Here is a 15,213-nt window from a genome sequence, read left to right as displayed (position 1 = left end):
TCCCACAGTAATTTCCACATGGTCGGGGTGCTAAAGGTTCCCTTGCTTGAGAGGGTCCCAGGCAGGATGAACATTGAGCTCAGCAGAGAGCTGACCCCACAGCAGAGGGAGCACACAGCCAATAATTAAAGATGCAATAATTAATGGGCCTTCCTGAGCCTTGCAGGGATCTCAGGTGCTGCTGGGAGCAGGCTGGGCTCCCGAGGGATGAGGATGAGCTCCCACCGTTGCCAGCACTGCTGACTGTGAATCGGGACAGGGCTCAGCATGCCCGGGGTGCCGATTCCACTGCTGCCCCTGGAGCTGCATCCCCTGGCCCTGGGCCCAGGCGGGGGCATTGCTGGGCACAGCCACAGAGGAACAATCAGCCTTTTCCAGAGGGGCAGAGCCAGCCCTGCTCTGCCCTGCACAGCCACAGCTGCAGACAGCCCAGAGCAGCCTGAACCTGGCAGTGCCTCTCTCCTGGCTGCACCAAACCAAGCATTTTCAATTAGCAACACATTTCTTCCCCCCACCGTAGCTGAAAAGCAGAGTGAAATTCATTCTAAAGCACATGCATTAAGCTGAAGAGGCTGAATACACCAGGGCCCAGCCTGCTGCAATAAAACTGATGGAAATGAATAATCAGAGAGGAATGAGTAGCTGTTTAAGGTCTCGCTGCTGCCAAAAAATATTAGCCAGGGAGGATAGGCTAAGCCTCCTGTTGGGTCTTGGCATTCCACTCAGGGAAACGAGTCTGTTAATATTTAACAAAAACAACTTTAAATCTTTTACTAATTGTTCTGTTCAGAAACTACAAAAAAGTCAAACATATGATAGATTCCAAGAGATAAAATACGGGAATTCAAGGTAACAGGTATTATTTTACAACAGTTGAAAACCACATCCTTCTATCATGTATCCTCTTGCTCTTCTCCAGTGAGGGAATTACCAACACCTGGCTGAAGCCATATTTTCTATTTGGAGCTCTTGGCGGATTTGTCAACAGTTTAAAAAAAAAGCTTGTTCAAACTACAAAACATATTAGCTGCCTTCTGGCAGGATTTTTAAAGTCACACCTCAGTCCCCAAAGGGAATGGTCATCTGGAAGGGCAGGGAAGAGAGATCCTTCAGGATGATGGCTTGGGGCAGAAATACAAATCCACACTAAGAGGAGGTCACTGCACCCAGAACATTCCTCAAACAACCATGGAGATGGGGAACAGGCATTTCTGGACAAAGCCTGGTGAGTTTGGCTTCCCTGGAAGAGTCAGCTAATGGAAACCGCACCATGTGAGCTTTAGAAGGAGGCCATGGTTCAGGACAGCAGCTGGTTAGTCCATTTTACATCTGCGTTTGATGGGCAGGAACAAACAGCCTGTCGTTCCTATAACCTGGACTTCTTCCAGTGCTTACTAATCTGTTAGGCTGGAGGAGAGTCAGAGAGGCAGCAAATGCTGAGATTGCTGTCACCTCCTGCATTTCCTCACTCCTCAATAAATGTTCCCTTGCACCTTAATTACAGGCCAGGCTGAGCTGGATACCAGGTCGGTGTTCATGAAGCTGTTTCCAGGAGTGGTTTGCTGTAACTGACACATCTCAGGACACTACATTTCAGAAAGCAGATACTTTGCATAGTTTCAGCTCTCACAGAGGGGCTAACTCAGCTGCCTAGAAAACAACATTAATTTTGAGGAAAATAACAAAAACATGAAAGTGGTCAAGTCAAAAAACCAGCCAATATTTCCATATTCTGTAAAACTTCATCTGTAACAGAGGCTTAGACCTTTGACTTTAGTAGCTGCCTCACACCAAACTTGTTACCTTCATTCCAGCAAAAATATCAAAGAAGCACATTCATGAGCAGGAGTTCTTAGCACTGTAACAAAGTCTGTGCCAAAATTAGAGATGTTTTTATTCTCATGGGCACACCTCCCACTCCCTTCTCCAGGATTCTGCTTTGCTGGTTTCTGTTTTGCTTGTCTGATCTAGAAAGAGCTCCAAGAGGCTTCCTAATCAACAAGGAGGGAAAGTTTCACATGATTTTGTCACAAGTTCAAAAATTGGTCTTGATTTCCTCAAGAACATATACAGGCCCAAAAAGATTGTATCAAGAGGGATTTCAGTGCATGCCCTTCTTGTACAGGTATTTAATTTATTCTCCTCACAGACACGGGACAATGATTGCTCTGCAGGCAGAGCAATATTCCAGCACTTCTGTCCCTTGTTACCTCTATCATAAAATTAATAGCTATGAATATTAACAAATCATTTGGCCAGCCTGAGCCAGATTTTATTGAAGATGAACTGCAGTGGCTTTCAACCTGGCAGATTTGTGCAGCTTTAGCCACACTATCAGGGAAACTCAGGAACTGGCAGTGGAAACAGGTGCTGCAGGAGGGAACTTCACTAACAAATAGTAAGATTTCAAAGGACTTCACTAAAAACACAGCAACACAAGCAATGACCTCCCTCCTGAAGATGGATAAATTCTCAGGCCCTTCCATGCAATGCCATATTTGATATCAGTGTTCCTACACGTGGGCTGCCCTGCTGTGGGACACCCCCAAGGCCAGCCCACAGTCCCCATGGATGCCTTCACTGCAGCATTCTCTCAGCTAACAGCCCCTCTTACCTTGCCAGCTCCTTGGTTCTGCCCTTTTCACTGCTCCTGCCACAGAGCAATTGCAGTGCTCTCCTGCCTCCCCTTTCACCTGCTGGGCAAAGGCTGAGTGCTGGCCAGCGTTTCCACGGACTGACAAGCTCAACCAGATCTTGCCTCTCAACAGTGGCATTTCTTGTTGTTTCTCACCTGCCAGTTCGCTGGAAGTTATTGAGAACTGCTCACCCTTGAAGCCATCAGTTCCTCGCCACGCGTGGCTGCCTCGCACGGTGTGTGCCATCGCACTCACTGCATGCAGATGTGACCAGAGCCAGAACGGCAGACGTCTCCAGTATCAGCTGCACATCACACACGGCCTGGGTGCCTCCTAACCCCACAGTTCCTTGGAAGCTGTCTCCTAGCAAACACCAGGACTGCAGACACCAGCAAAGGCCTCAGGTTCAGTCCTACTCAGGTGGGGAACACAACATCTCCAGATACCCAGGGCACCGGCTGAACATGAACAACCAGACATTACAAAATACTCAAGAGTTTTCCTACAAAACCACTTGTTCTTCTCATGCAATTATTTCCCCAACACACAGAACAAATAATCACCAAGGGGCTGGAGAGCTGTAGGAGAGGTTCAGAAGTGAATTCCTAAGTACTGGTGAAACAGCACAAGATGACCAGCCAAGAGGAAGCTCCCCCTCACTCTCCCACTCCCTCCTGCTCTCAAGGAAATGCTGGCACCCTGCTGATGTGCCATTTGTAGCACATCATATTCCAAATGTTGTTTGCACATATAATGGAATCTATAAAGCACTCACAAGTGCAAACCTGATGCACCCAATAGAAACCATACAGGCACCTCTTTTGTCTCCAAGAAAGGCAGCTCAGTCAAATTCTGCCATAACAAGCAGAAAGGAAAATATTTTACTTTCACACCCTTCCTCACCGAGTCCCCACATCACAAGTAATGCACTAATGAAACAGAATGAATTATCAGGTGAGGTTCCATCGGTGTGCTGACTGTACTTTTAATGAAAGCATGGACAAAGATATCATGGGCTATGAGGTACATTCAGATTCTATCTGAGCAATAGCTAGAACACCCCAAAATATCCACATTACCCTTTAGCATTGCCCTGTAATCCTACAAAACAGTGCCCACTTTATGCTTGGAATATCCATATTCCAAAAGAAAATTTTTATTATCAAACATAATTAAAAAAAGAAAAACATTATTATTTTGTCCCCAGTTTCTTACAGAGTGTTGAACTATTCATATTTAAAAAGGAGCCATGGATTTCACTTTTTAAAAAAATTATTTATATCTATAGAACTTGCAGCTGGTAGTCTACAAGGAGAGACCTTATCAACACTTGAGAAGAGACATCCCCCAAAATACTGGAACTTTGGGGCTAGAACAGCACAGGAAGTTGCTGTGGAAAGTTGATGACAGTTCTGTTGTTCCAACACCTTGGCTAGATTTTCAGTAAGAAGATAATAAGAACGAGAACACTGATCTGGATTTTTCAAGTTAACGGTGGCAACATCTCGCAGCCAAAATTGTGCTGCAGACCGAGCTGGGATTCTCCTCTTGTCCTCCAGTGCTAAACCAAAGCAAACAAACAAAAGGATTTCTCATTTCCACAGTGAGAGACCATCTGCTGCCCAAGTAACAACCCAAAATAAAACAGTCCTTCAGGCACTGTGCACACTGACAGATTCTCCACTGCCAGCAGGGCTGCCTTGCAGCAGGCATGCCCTTCTCTTTTCTCCTTTCCTTGCTGGCTGTGCAGCTTCTCGGTGCTCCCAAAGGCTGTTTTATTTCCCAGACTCTCCTCAAGCAGAGACAATCTCGTGTGAGAAGTACAAGTCTTTAAGGCTAACGTTACAATCCAAGCAGAAGAGCAAGTCACACGCAGAGAAACGATTCTCAAAGCTTCGACTAATTTTAAATGACACATTCATTTCTGCAATTTTCCTGCTGTAAGCACATGAAGAACCTCATTCTACATTCCACTGAACCCCTCAAATACCCTCAACAGTCCGTGAACATCTGGAGTCCAAATGAATACAGAATTAATCCCTAAGGCTGGACAGAAAAGCAGGTCAGGAACCATCCCTGCTATGAAAGTCACTGCAGAAATCTTGCAGCGGGTCACTGAAACCAGGCTGCACTTCCCTGTAGCTGGTTTTGTAACATGCTTCCTTTCAGAGCAGTTTGCCTTAACCAGCTCTTGCCCACAGCACAGCACCGGCACAGCTGTAATGCAGCGACCTGAACCATCCTGATAACACCTACAACACACAGCTCTGTCTGTCCCCAGTAGCAAGGCATTCCTAGGACATTCTAACCAGATTCTCAGCACCTTCACTCTCCCCAGAGTCTTCAGAGGAGCTGATGGTGCTCAGCTCCTGAGGCTTTCAAGCCCTTCCTTTTCCTTCCTCGGAGGAGGGGGCAACACATAAAAAATAAAAGGAATAAAAGGAAAAGAAACAAGGAGTCAATGACACACACATGCTGTCCTACACACACACCCACCCCCAAACAGAGGGGAAAAGCAAGGAAAAAGGAAAGTTCTACAGGATGCTGATCTGGTATGAAATGGAATTTGGAAGAGATAGTCGTATTTGGCACTGTCAGCAAAAGCTTATGAGCGGCCCGGTGACTCTCTGAGCCTTAATGCCCTTTGTACACTTGTCACTTAAAAACGTCCCTGCAAAGTTCAGCTGTGCTGCTTCTGACAGTTTTCCCACCGCTGCTGAATGGACTTGATGGAGAGATGCATTCCTCCTCTCCCAGTTCCACAAAGCACTGAACAACAAGGACATACTCCATTTGGCCTTCAAGGAGCATTTTCACGGTCCGTGCAGATCCCTTGAGAAACAACCACCATAACCCAGAGCTCTCTGTTGCAGAGCACGGAAATGAAAAACTCCCCGTGTCCCAGAGCGGGCTCAGGCCGAGGGCTGCTCGCAAGGCTCCAGCTGCATGCGGAGCACGCCGCTCTTGTGCAGGAACCAGAGCTGCAGGAACTCCTCGGGCATGGCGTGGAAGCCCGCGTCGGGCAGCACGTTGTCGTAGTAGTGGTGGCTGAGGGAGGCGCCGCGCAGGTCCACGGCGAAGGGCCAGAAGCCGTAGATGGTCACGTCCTCGCACAGCCCCAGGGCGGCGCTGACCAGGAAGAGCCCCGTGGAGAGGCGCTTGGCGTGGATGCCCTTGCCCTTCCAGAAGCGGCCGATGTCGCGCAGGAAGGCGGGGTTGGCGAACAGCACGGACTGCCGGGCGCCGAAGTCCTGCAGCGTGTAATAGACGCGCAGCGAGGGCCCCGTGCCCGTGCGCATGGAGAAGGCTGGCATGTAGATGTAGCTGCGGTTGTACACCCTCACGCTGTCCACGAAGGCCTTGCGGGACCACAGCAGGTTCTGGAACCTGCAACGGCACAAGGCAAAATCGGCACGTCACACATGGTTTCCCAGATGTCTGATAATCCACCGAAGGGCTGCTCCTCATACCCATATTTACAATTCAAAACATGCGCACCTTTTCTGAGCCCAGACAAAGTCCAGACCAACTCCGGGCTGTCTGACACTGCCTCTCTGTGGAAAACAGACACCTGAATAGAGAGTTGAAAGCTATCTGGTACCCTGCTAACTCAAAAATGTTCCTGATTTCATCTTCTTTAAAAAAAACAAATCAACACTGACAACATTCCGTAAGACTCAATCCTTTTTAGCAGTATTTTTCATCTGTCCAAATATTCAGATTTTTCAGGTATGGGAATCTATAAAAAAAATTTTCAAATCTGTGTTGTTGTTGTTCTTGAAGGCAGACTAAAATAAGAAGCCAAGTTAGATTAGGAGAGCAAGGTATATGTACAGATTATTTCTTTGCTAGCAAAACAGCACATTACAATTTGTTTAATTGTCAATGGCTATTTGCTGATGGCTGTTTTATTCCTGATGTTTGAGTGACCAACTGCTCCAGAGCCAGTATCACGGGCTGTAACCTTTCCTTGCCGTACCCCACAGGTGCGGTTTCCTGTCCAAAGCCTCCAGAGCGCAGAGCCTGCCGCACTAAAATCCCCTTTAGGCCAAGCCTCCCACGCTGCCTGCACTGCAGCCAGGCTGCTCCCCATTCTCCCTCAGCTCCCAAATGCCTGTGTGCTGTGTGCTGCCTCCTCTCCCCGGTCCCTGCAGCCAGGGCACATGTGTCATCATGGCTAATTCCCTAGCCACACACCACAAGAGTCAGAACAAAAAGGTTAAGCCAGCAGCACTGGATTTTTTTTCCTTTCTCTTGTAAAGGCAGAAATAGGTATAATAATGTTTATAAATGGTTATAAAGAGATCAATTTTATGTATAAACCTCTTTGAAACTACAACAAGAATGACACAGGTTTAAATAGAATGCCAGATGACCTCCAGAAGAATTAAACAAAACTTCAGCTGAAATGACAGGAAACAAAAACCCAAACAGCGTCAACAGCATTGGAATGTCTCATAATATATGCCAGGTCTTTTTGCAGTCTTTGTTTTGACAAAAAAAAAAAATCCCTTGAAATATTCTTGATAAATTGAAAGGTTTTGTTGACATTTTTAATATTAAATATTTGGTGTCTTGATTTGCTACAAGGTCCTTGTAAGACTTCCCGCACATGGTGTTAGAATGAAGCTGGTTTGAAATCTGAAATCTGTCTGGCTCTCCCTGCTTCTCTGTAGATCTGCTCCTACTGCACGGTGCTAATGGAGACAGAGCCACTGGCTTCCAAGCAAGGCATCAATTCAACCCCAACCTACAAAAAACCCCAGTAATTTCATAACTTATTGCATTTGGCATTCTTTTCTGTGGAACCAGCCAAGACACAGCTTAGTGTAGAGGGCTGGCCAAGACCAAGGTGCCTTGGCAGAAATTCACTGTCTGCTCTCCACATGGGCCTCTCCCTCCCTCACTATCAGACCTATGACTGTTCCCCAAAATCAGCTTTACAGCCTCTCTTCCCAAGGAATAGCAGGACAGCCTGCAGATTCCAAGGTGCATGAGTGGGCTCCATCCTACCAAGCTTATTTTGTTTCCAGCAGGACACTCTCACTGAAGGGTTAAAAACAAAAAAGAAACCTCAAGCTTAATTCTTTCAGTATCCACATGAGTGCTGAGACCCCCCCAACACTGTCCTGCTATCCCTGATCACTTTGGAAAGGTCCCTGTTCAGTCCAGGGCAGTGCAGGCTCAACCTTCCTTCCCCAGTGAGGGGTGTTGAGCCAACCCCTTGGCTGAGGAGGGGCCAGAGGCACGGTCCCTGTCTCTCCTGGAGCACCATGTCCTTTCCCACTTAGAACCAGTCCACCAACTTTACTGCAGAGGGCAAATAGTTGTGGTTATTCTAAATTTTCTAGCAAATTTACCATTCTTAGAAAAGCCCCACACAGCTCAGGATGAACACATTAAAACTCCTCAGTCTGAGAGGGCCAGAGACTGTCTCTGAATATTCATTTGCTATCACTGCCACAACACTTGCAATTCTTCTGGATAAAAGCCCCCAAAAGCTGTAAAGTAACATTGGTGACGGGTGCACGGGAGGGTCGCTGCGGGAGGGACAGCAGCGTTTGTCACCTTCAGGAACATCGTCACCTCCTGCCAGCCCACGGCTCATTGCAGCAGTCTGGATGGCAGTGCCGCGGGCATCCTGCCCAGCTCAGCACGTGGCCAGGAGCCCAGGGAGAAACATAAAACATGCTGATTGTGGCTGGGCTGACAGTCTGGCAGCCAAAAAGCTGCTGCCCATCGTGAGCACCTCATGAGGGGACATATTAGAAACAAATGAAAATTTCTGTTACCTATTTGTAAAAATGGGAGCGCTCTGCAGCATCCTGGCACTTCCCAGGCTGGACAGAAGCTGACAAATCTGGGGACAAATGCTGTGCACAGGCCAGTTTCTGGAGCTGGTGCTGGAAGCTCAGGTGCGCTTTCCTTTAGCTCCCAATGCAGGCAGGGAGTCCTGCAGGCTTTGGAGGTACCACAGCACACCCATGCCAGCCAGAAGGCTGCTCCACGCTTGGCAGAGAGACCAGGAAGGCTTTTCCTCGAGGCTCTGTGGTGCCCACAGCAGCACCAAGGTGTTTGTCTCCCGCCTGTCCTGGCACAGCCCTGGATCCGCACGGGCACAAATGCCTTCCCTCGTGCCAATCCTCACCCAGGACGAGGAGCTGCTGGTTCCTGCTGGTCTCTTCTGAGCACCCAGCCCTCTCAGTGGCACAGGAGCTGTGCAGCTCCAGCACACTCACAGCTTCCAAGGAAATGCACCCAATGATCCAGAGCATTGCACAGGAGTGCCTCTCAGGTGGTGTTATCTCCCCAGCACAGCTTGGAGCAAGAAATGGCTGAGCTGCTCTCAGGGTCCTGCCTGACCTTCTGCAGGCAAGCTCACACAAACACCTGGTGAGGTGCCAGCATCTGGGTAAAACTGGAGCTGCAACGTTCCAAGCTCTGAGCAGCACCTGGGGACTCCACAAGCAGCTTGGGAATGTGCCATGATGTGTTCCAGCAGCTCCCAGAGAGGCACGAGTGATTGAGCCCTGGCAAAACCAGAGCCCAGCAGCTCCAGCCCAGGCACTTCCATTGGCACTGCACTCATCGCGGACAGCGAACAGCTCAGGCCATCAGCACCACGTGTTTCTGTCAGGTTCCTAGCAAAGATCAACTCAAACCCAGCAACTTTCAGCAGCACGGGGAGGCAGAGCTGCACAGGTATCAGAGAAACTGTTTCCTTGCTAGCAGCTGGAGAATTCCCTCAAATGCTCTGCTTTTCCAGAGAGAAATATTCATCCAAGATAAAACTGCCGTGGCACACTGTCATAACAGAACCACTGAAGACTTAAGAGCACTAAGTGTTTTGTGTTTTGTTTTTAATCTGTTTCTAATGTTCCTTAGCAGATACTCAGGGACTGTGCTGCTCTCTGGTACGGAGAGGCAGTTCTCAGGAACCGCAGGGAATTTGCTGCAGTGACATTGAGCTAACCTCCTTGCAGATAATTATGGCAGCATTCCTTTGCATCTTGGTTTCTTTTTGATCTCCCCAGAGAGCTGCTATCTCATGCCTGTGATGATATCCCAGGCACTGCCTCTGCTGGCATCTGCAAAGTCACAGCTTCAGCATTCTGGAGAAACTGGGAGTTGACTTACCAGAGGGGAAAAGTAAAATTATGTAACGAGGGGAACAGCTCAGATGCCAAAGAAATAGCATATTATTTTAAAATTATGACAGAGAGCTCAAGGGAATAGAGCAGAAGGCGTAAAGACTTATATTTGCTATGTCCCTATGACAAACAATAACCTCACAAAAGCTACGTAGGTAATTCGCTGTCAGCATTAGCCAAGGATGATTTAGCAATTTGCTGCAGCTGTTGGACTCTGCTCACACCTGGGGTCACGAGAAGTCAGCCTGCACACACACACGTGAGCTGCTCTGCTGTCTTGTGCCCTGTGCTGTCACTGAGATCCAGCTCCTGCTGAGGATGTGCCCCTCTGGGGCTGGAGCAGACAATCTCACTGACACACAGGCTGTGTCCCAATTAACACATTGTTTCTGTGTGCTCATTCCACATGTGGGCACTTCTGGCATGCTTTAGGTGCAAGGCAAACTTCCTGCCTGTCCACACAGGGAGCCAGAATTGAGCACTTAGGGCACTACAAATGGACCCCATTTTATTTTACCCCAGCTTTCCCAACAACAGCAGCCACTGCTTACTCACCTTAAGGATGGCTGCCTGAAATAAGGATCAGTTGTAATCCCACTAAGGTCAATGGCAAATCCCAGTGTTCTGTCCGACCTCATTCCAGCTACCTTCTGCAGGGTGATTCTGGCCTGTTCTCACTCTGGCACCCAGTGAGAGTTCGTGGCACGAGTGGGGTGATGATGCTGTTCCCGTATTTTCCTTCCCCTCTGCCCCTCTTCCTGCAGGCTGTTCATGGAGCAGATTTCACTGCTCTCTCAGGGGTGTCTGACCCCAGACTCACTGCAGCTCATCCCCTCGCTGCTGTTCCTATGGACAGGGGCTCCCAGCCTCCAAGAGCCTGCTCTTCTCTGCCACCAAGAATTAAAGACAAATTTGCCTCATTCTCCTTTTCATAGACCTTTGCAATGGTGTTTTCCAAGGCAGGGATTCTGGGTACTTCCACCATCATCTTTAAATGGCCAGAAGCACGGAAAACACTCTTTCCAGTGACTTTCTGGGCTAATCTGTTTCTTTATGAGGCACTGTCCTCAGCATGTGACCTTCAGAATAATTTGATGCATTCAGAAGGTTCAGTGAGACATGGCAGAGGGATGTTTTAATCCTCATGAAGAAGCAAGCTCCTTTTCTGACTGAATTCAGCATTAATTGGAGCTTTTTAAAAACCTCCACCCATTCCTCTGTGGCCCTAGAAATACTGGATATAGTGCCAAGGGAAAGCTGACTTTTCCAAGAGCCAGCTATCCTGCACAGCAAAACAATGAAACATTAAAATCTGTGTTCACTGGTATTTTGGGACTGTGTGTGATCCTTATTCTGCCAACTCAAATTAAAATGTGCTTTAAATAGCTACTCTTTCCAAAAGCAGCAGAGGTAAATCTCAATCCTTTCTGTTACCTGACAGCTTGGATCTCAGCTTCCAGAAGATGAGCTGCTCATCTCAGTCTAACTCTCGGAAAATTGTGGCTGCCGTAGTCACACACAAGTGGAAATAATCAAAAAGGACAGACACAACAGCATGGGTGTAAATTACTTGTATTGTTAAAATTGCTGCTGCCTGGTGTTTCTAAGTCTCCTGAATTCTTGCAAACTCTTGCAGCTGGAAGTCAGGAAGGTGGGAAATAGGAGAAGCAATGGAATCAGCTAGGAAAAACCCCAAATAGCACAAAACAAAGTCTGATATCTTTGAATTGGCATTGAATTATCTAAGTCTGATATCTCTGGCATTGAATTTCACTGGACTGCACGGCAGAAAGAGCTGAGCAGAAACAGAACCAGATCACACATTTCCTCAGGTTTTAATGGAAAAAGAATCCCAACCAAGCCCAGGCAGAGATTTTGAGAGATTTGCTTGAGATTAAGACAGTGTCCCTAAGACTGCTGTGTCTTTGGGACAGCAACAAACCAGAGACTCATCTCCTGGATCTTTCACTCAAGTACATTCCAGCCCAGGTCCCTGTGGGGCACTGCAGAAACACAAGGCTAATAACATCACACCTGCCTGACTGTGCTGGCCTCCCGTGCTTTGTCACCCAAACATAAACCCCACCAAATGACTGCCGTTGTGAAAGACCTATTCATAGCTGAGAACACTTCTGCTGAGTCTGAGTTCTCTCTTGAATGTCATGACATCCTTCACACATTAATAATCTGCAAATATCAGTGAAGGTGACATTCAGCTACATCCTCTCTTCAGACTCCTGGAGCTCTCTCCAAAAAAACTGGAAAGAGAGGAAAACAGCAATTTTTGAATGAGTATTCCTTCTAAAGGTGCTCTCTGCTACAAAAATTATGGACTGCAGGAAGGTATTTAAAACAGTAAATGCTTCAACGGGGATTATGGCAAGACCTGTAACTGGGATGTGCTCTCTTTTGAGTATGTAAGCACCCTTTTAAACTTTGGTACATCAATCACTGGTGCTCTCTGAGACCATGCCACAGCTGCAGCACAAATCCCTCTCAAAAACTGTCAACTAGAAGCTTGGTGAGCAAATCAGAAGTTCTGAGCCCATAGGAATATGTGGTGAATCTAAAGTATTTGAAATGGGGTAAACTAAATTCACACAACTCTAAAACACATAAAAGAGGATCTCTGAATTTTCTCTGTTAGCTGCTCCCACTGGGCAACCTCCCCTGCACTCCTAGGGGGACAAGCATTGCAACTGAGCAATCAAGTGGTGGCCACCTGAGTGTGAGCAGAGGCGGTGACAAACTGCTCTGGATCCAAACACCAGGCTGAAATTAGAGAAAAAAGAGAGAAACAGACAGACAAGGAAGTCCCTTCCAGTCCTTGGCACACAAAAGCCCAGGCCATTTGTAAAACTCCTGGGAATAAGCCAGGGGAATTCAAACCAGCCCAAGGCCTGCAGCCGCAGACCTGCAGAACAAAAAGGATTTCCTGCCATCTAATGCCAATTTCCAGCCATCCTGGTGCTGTACAGTCATGCTGGAAGCATCAGATGCTCCTCCAGGCTGCCAGCAGGGCACAAGGTGTGTTGGTTGCTGCACATTGGATCTTTGAAAGAGCTTTCCTTCCCTTCTGCAGCTCACACACAGAGCCTTCAGGAAGAGTAGGAACAACACCAGTACATTTTCAACTGCATATCCAAGTACTTTCAGCTCAGATTTCCTGATATTGCTGTAGTTTGTCAATGGAGTAACCCCAGTAATTCTGATTTCCAAGTATTTGCCTAATCAGTTATCCTCTGCACCCTCCTAACTAATTAGTTTACCAATACTTGTTTTACTTCATGATTGCCTCAATGCCTTTGTCCAAAGCCTTTTAAAAATTCAAATACACTCTATCTACTGGACATCCACATGCACCTATTCAAAAAGTCCCCAAAGTTTTGCAGGAGCACACACATTTATCCAGGTGTTCACTAATACTACCCTTCACTGTAGCCTCCACCAAATCAGCTGGAAGAGAAGTGATGCCTGCAGATACCCTTGAGCTGTTTTATATTTGGGCTGTTTTTCAGCACTGATCCCATTTCTAACGCCCTCCGAGGCAGCTCTCAGTGAGGAAGTGCACACACTGCTCTTCTTTCATGGGTGAGCCCAGCTCTGCCTACAAACTCACATCCACCCTATCTACACCTTAAACTCACTTAGAATTATCTCAGCCTCAGCCTGAGGAGTGCCCCCATGGGCACAGGGGATGATCTCAGTGTCTTCCACAGAGAGAAAAGATGCAAATAATTCACACAGCCTCTTTTATATCGGTTTTTTATAGCTGGCCAACAAGTAACCACACACACAGAGCAGGTGTGGCTGGGTGTTTTATGCTGCTTTTTGGCTTGTGTGACTGCTGGAAAGCAGCTGCAGCACTGGGCTTCCACCCCTCTGATTGCTCTTGGAAACTTTTCCTACCTGCCACAGAGTAAAATATTTATTCAGCCAGAGTTTATTATAGATGCAATTTCCTTTGGAAGCAACTCCAGCTTTTGGTAGGCTGTTTCTCTGTTTCCATTAATCTCCTTTTTCTCTGTCCTTTAGTGATGTCTTTAGTGACTTCCTGTTACCTTAAGGCTTAACAGAAGCCTCTGGAACTTTGTCCAGTATGATACCCTTAGGAGAGTCCATTGTTTTGGGTGGATCATCCAGATGTATTTCCTAAGATGCTTCTTGGTGCTTAAGGCTGAGAATGCCACTTTAAACTTCTTTTCAACACAACCAAACTGCCCAGGTTTCCCCTCAACTCTTAGTGCAGCCTGTACTCAATTTCAATTGCTGTAGCTACAACAATTTTAACCAAATTAGCACAACAGAATCAAAGCACAGATAGCTGAAATATGCTGGAGCTTTTTCTAATATCCTCAATTATTTTGATATCTGTGCAAGTTCTAGTTCCTGTACCTTTTTACCCTTCACTAACTTCATTTAAAGGAGACACAGTGTAAAAGAAGTAAAAAGCAAACCTTTTTCTAAGGTAGCAGGAAAGAACTATTTGCTAGGACAAAATGATGCTTTTGAAAGCCACTGAGTACTACAGAGCCCTCTATGCATGGCCTGAGCAAAGTGGAGCACAACATTTAATTCCCCATTTCTCTTAGTTTCCAAATGCCAGTGAAGATTCAATGGCAGAAATATTTATATTATTTAGGAGAAACTTGACAATTGTGGTTGGTGATTTCCCCTGTCACACATCTAAAGATGCGACAGCTCTTCTTTTTTGTATAACGTGTATAACTCAGATGTGGCCCCCAATCTGAAGTGCCATGCAAAAATACCTTTTCTCAATTTTGCTCTCTACCTCAGGGAATGGTCAATCCCAATGAATTGCCAGAACTGGACTGGCACTTCTTTCAGATTCAGGCAGCACAAAAATAAGCTCCTTTTCTTTAATGCTCAGGGCATTTAATCCTGAATTACAGCAGAAATTCTATCAAAGGACTTCAGACAATCACATTAATACTAAATAAGTTCCACGTGCTTTATGTGGTTACAATAAACACCAAAGATACAAACACAGATTAAGCCACTATTTTCAAGTATTACTGACTAACCCAACAGGAACAAAAGCTACCATGAGTGCCTTGGCTCCCTGAAGCAGCAGTAACATATTGCCCTAAAAATGTGGATGTGGACCTAAAAGCCAGGCTTTTTGAGGGAGGAGGGAGCATGGCCTGGTGTCCACAGCACATCTCAGACACAGGAAAAGACAATACCTGTTAGGGAAAGCCAAAGTAGTTTCACATGACTCCAAACTGTAGGTTTGAAATAAATAAATGTCAGCAGCTCCAAAGAGCCTGAGCTTGGCCATGAATCACTGCAACAGTCACAGCCGTCAACTCCTCCTTGCGGAATCAGCCCCAGAAGACTTCCAGACACTGGAATGGTCATTCAGGGACGATGCCTGACAGACCTTTGTATCCCAGCAGCTCAGC

General features: G+C 46.8%; 1 protein-coding gene across 1 annotated transcript in view; it reads right to left on the bottom strand.

Moving 5' to 3' along the window:
- Nucleotides 1-309: 309 nt before the first annotated feature.
- ST8SIA1 (ST8 alpha-N-acetyl-neuraminide alpha-2,8-sialyltransferase 1) overlaps nucleotides 310-15,213 on the bottom strand; it is a 95,684-nt gene continuing 80,780 nt past the window's right edge. Inside the window, exon 5 of the mRNA XM_058022099.1 lies at nucleotides 310-6,023. Coding sequence (XP_057878082.1) covers nucleotides 5,549-6,023 — 475 coding nt within the window. The 3' untranslated portion in view covers nucleotides 310-5,548. The remainder of the gene's footprint in view (nucleotides 6,024-15,213) is intronic.

Source organism: Melospiza georgiana, chromosome 4 (genome assembly GCF_028018845.1).
Source record: "Melospiza georgiana isolate bMelGeo1 chromosome 4, bMelGeo1.pri, whole genome shotgun sequence".
Classification (NCBI taxonomy): Eukaryota; Metazoa; Chordata; class Aves; order Passeriformes; family Passerellidae; genus Melospiza; species Melospiza georgiana.
This window is presented reverse-complemented; position numbering and strand designations above follow the sequence as displayed.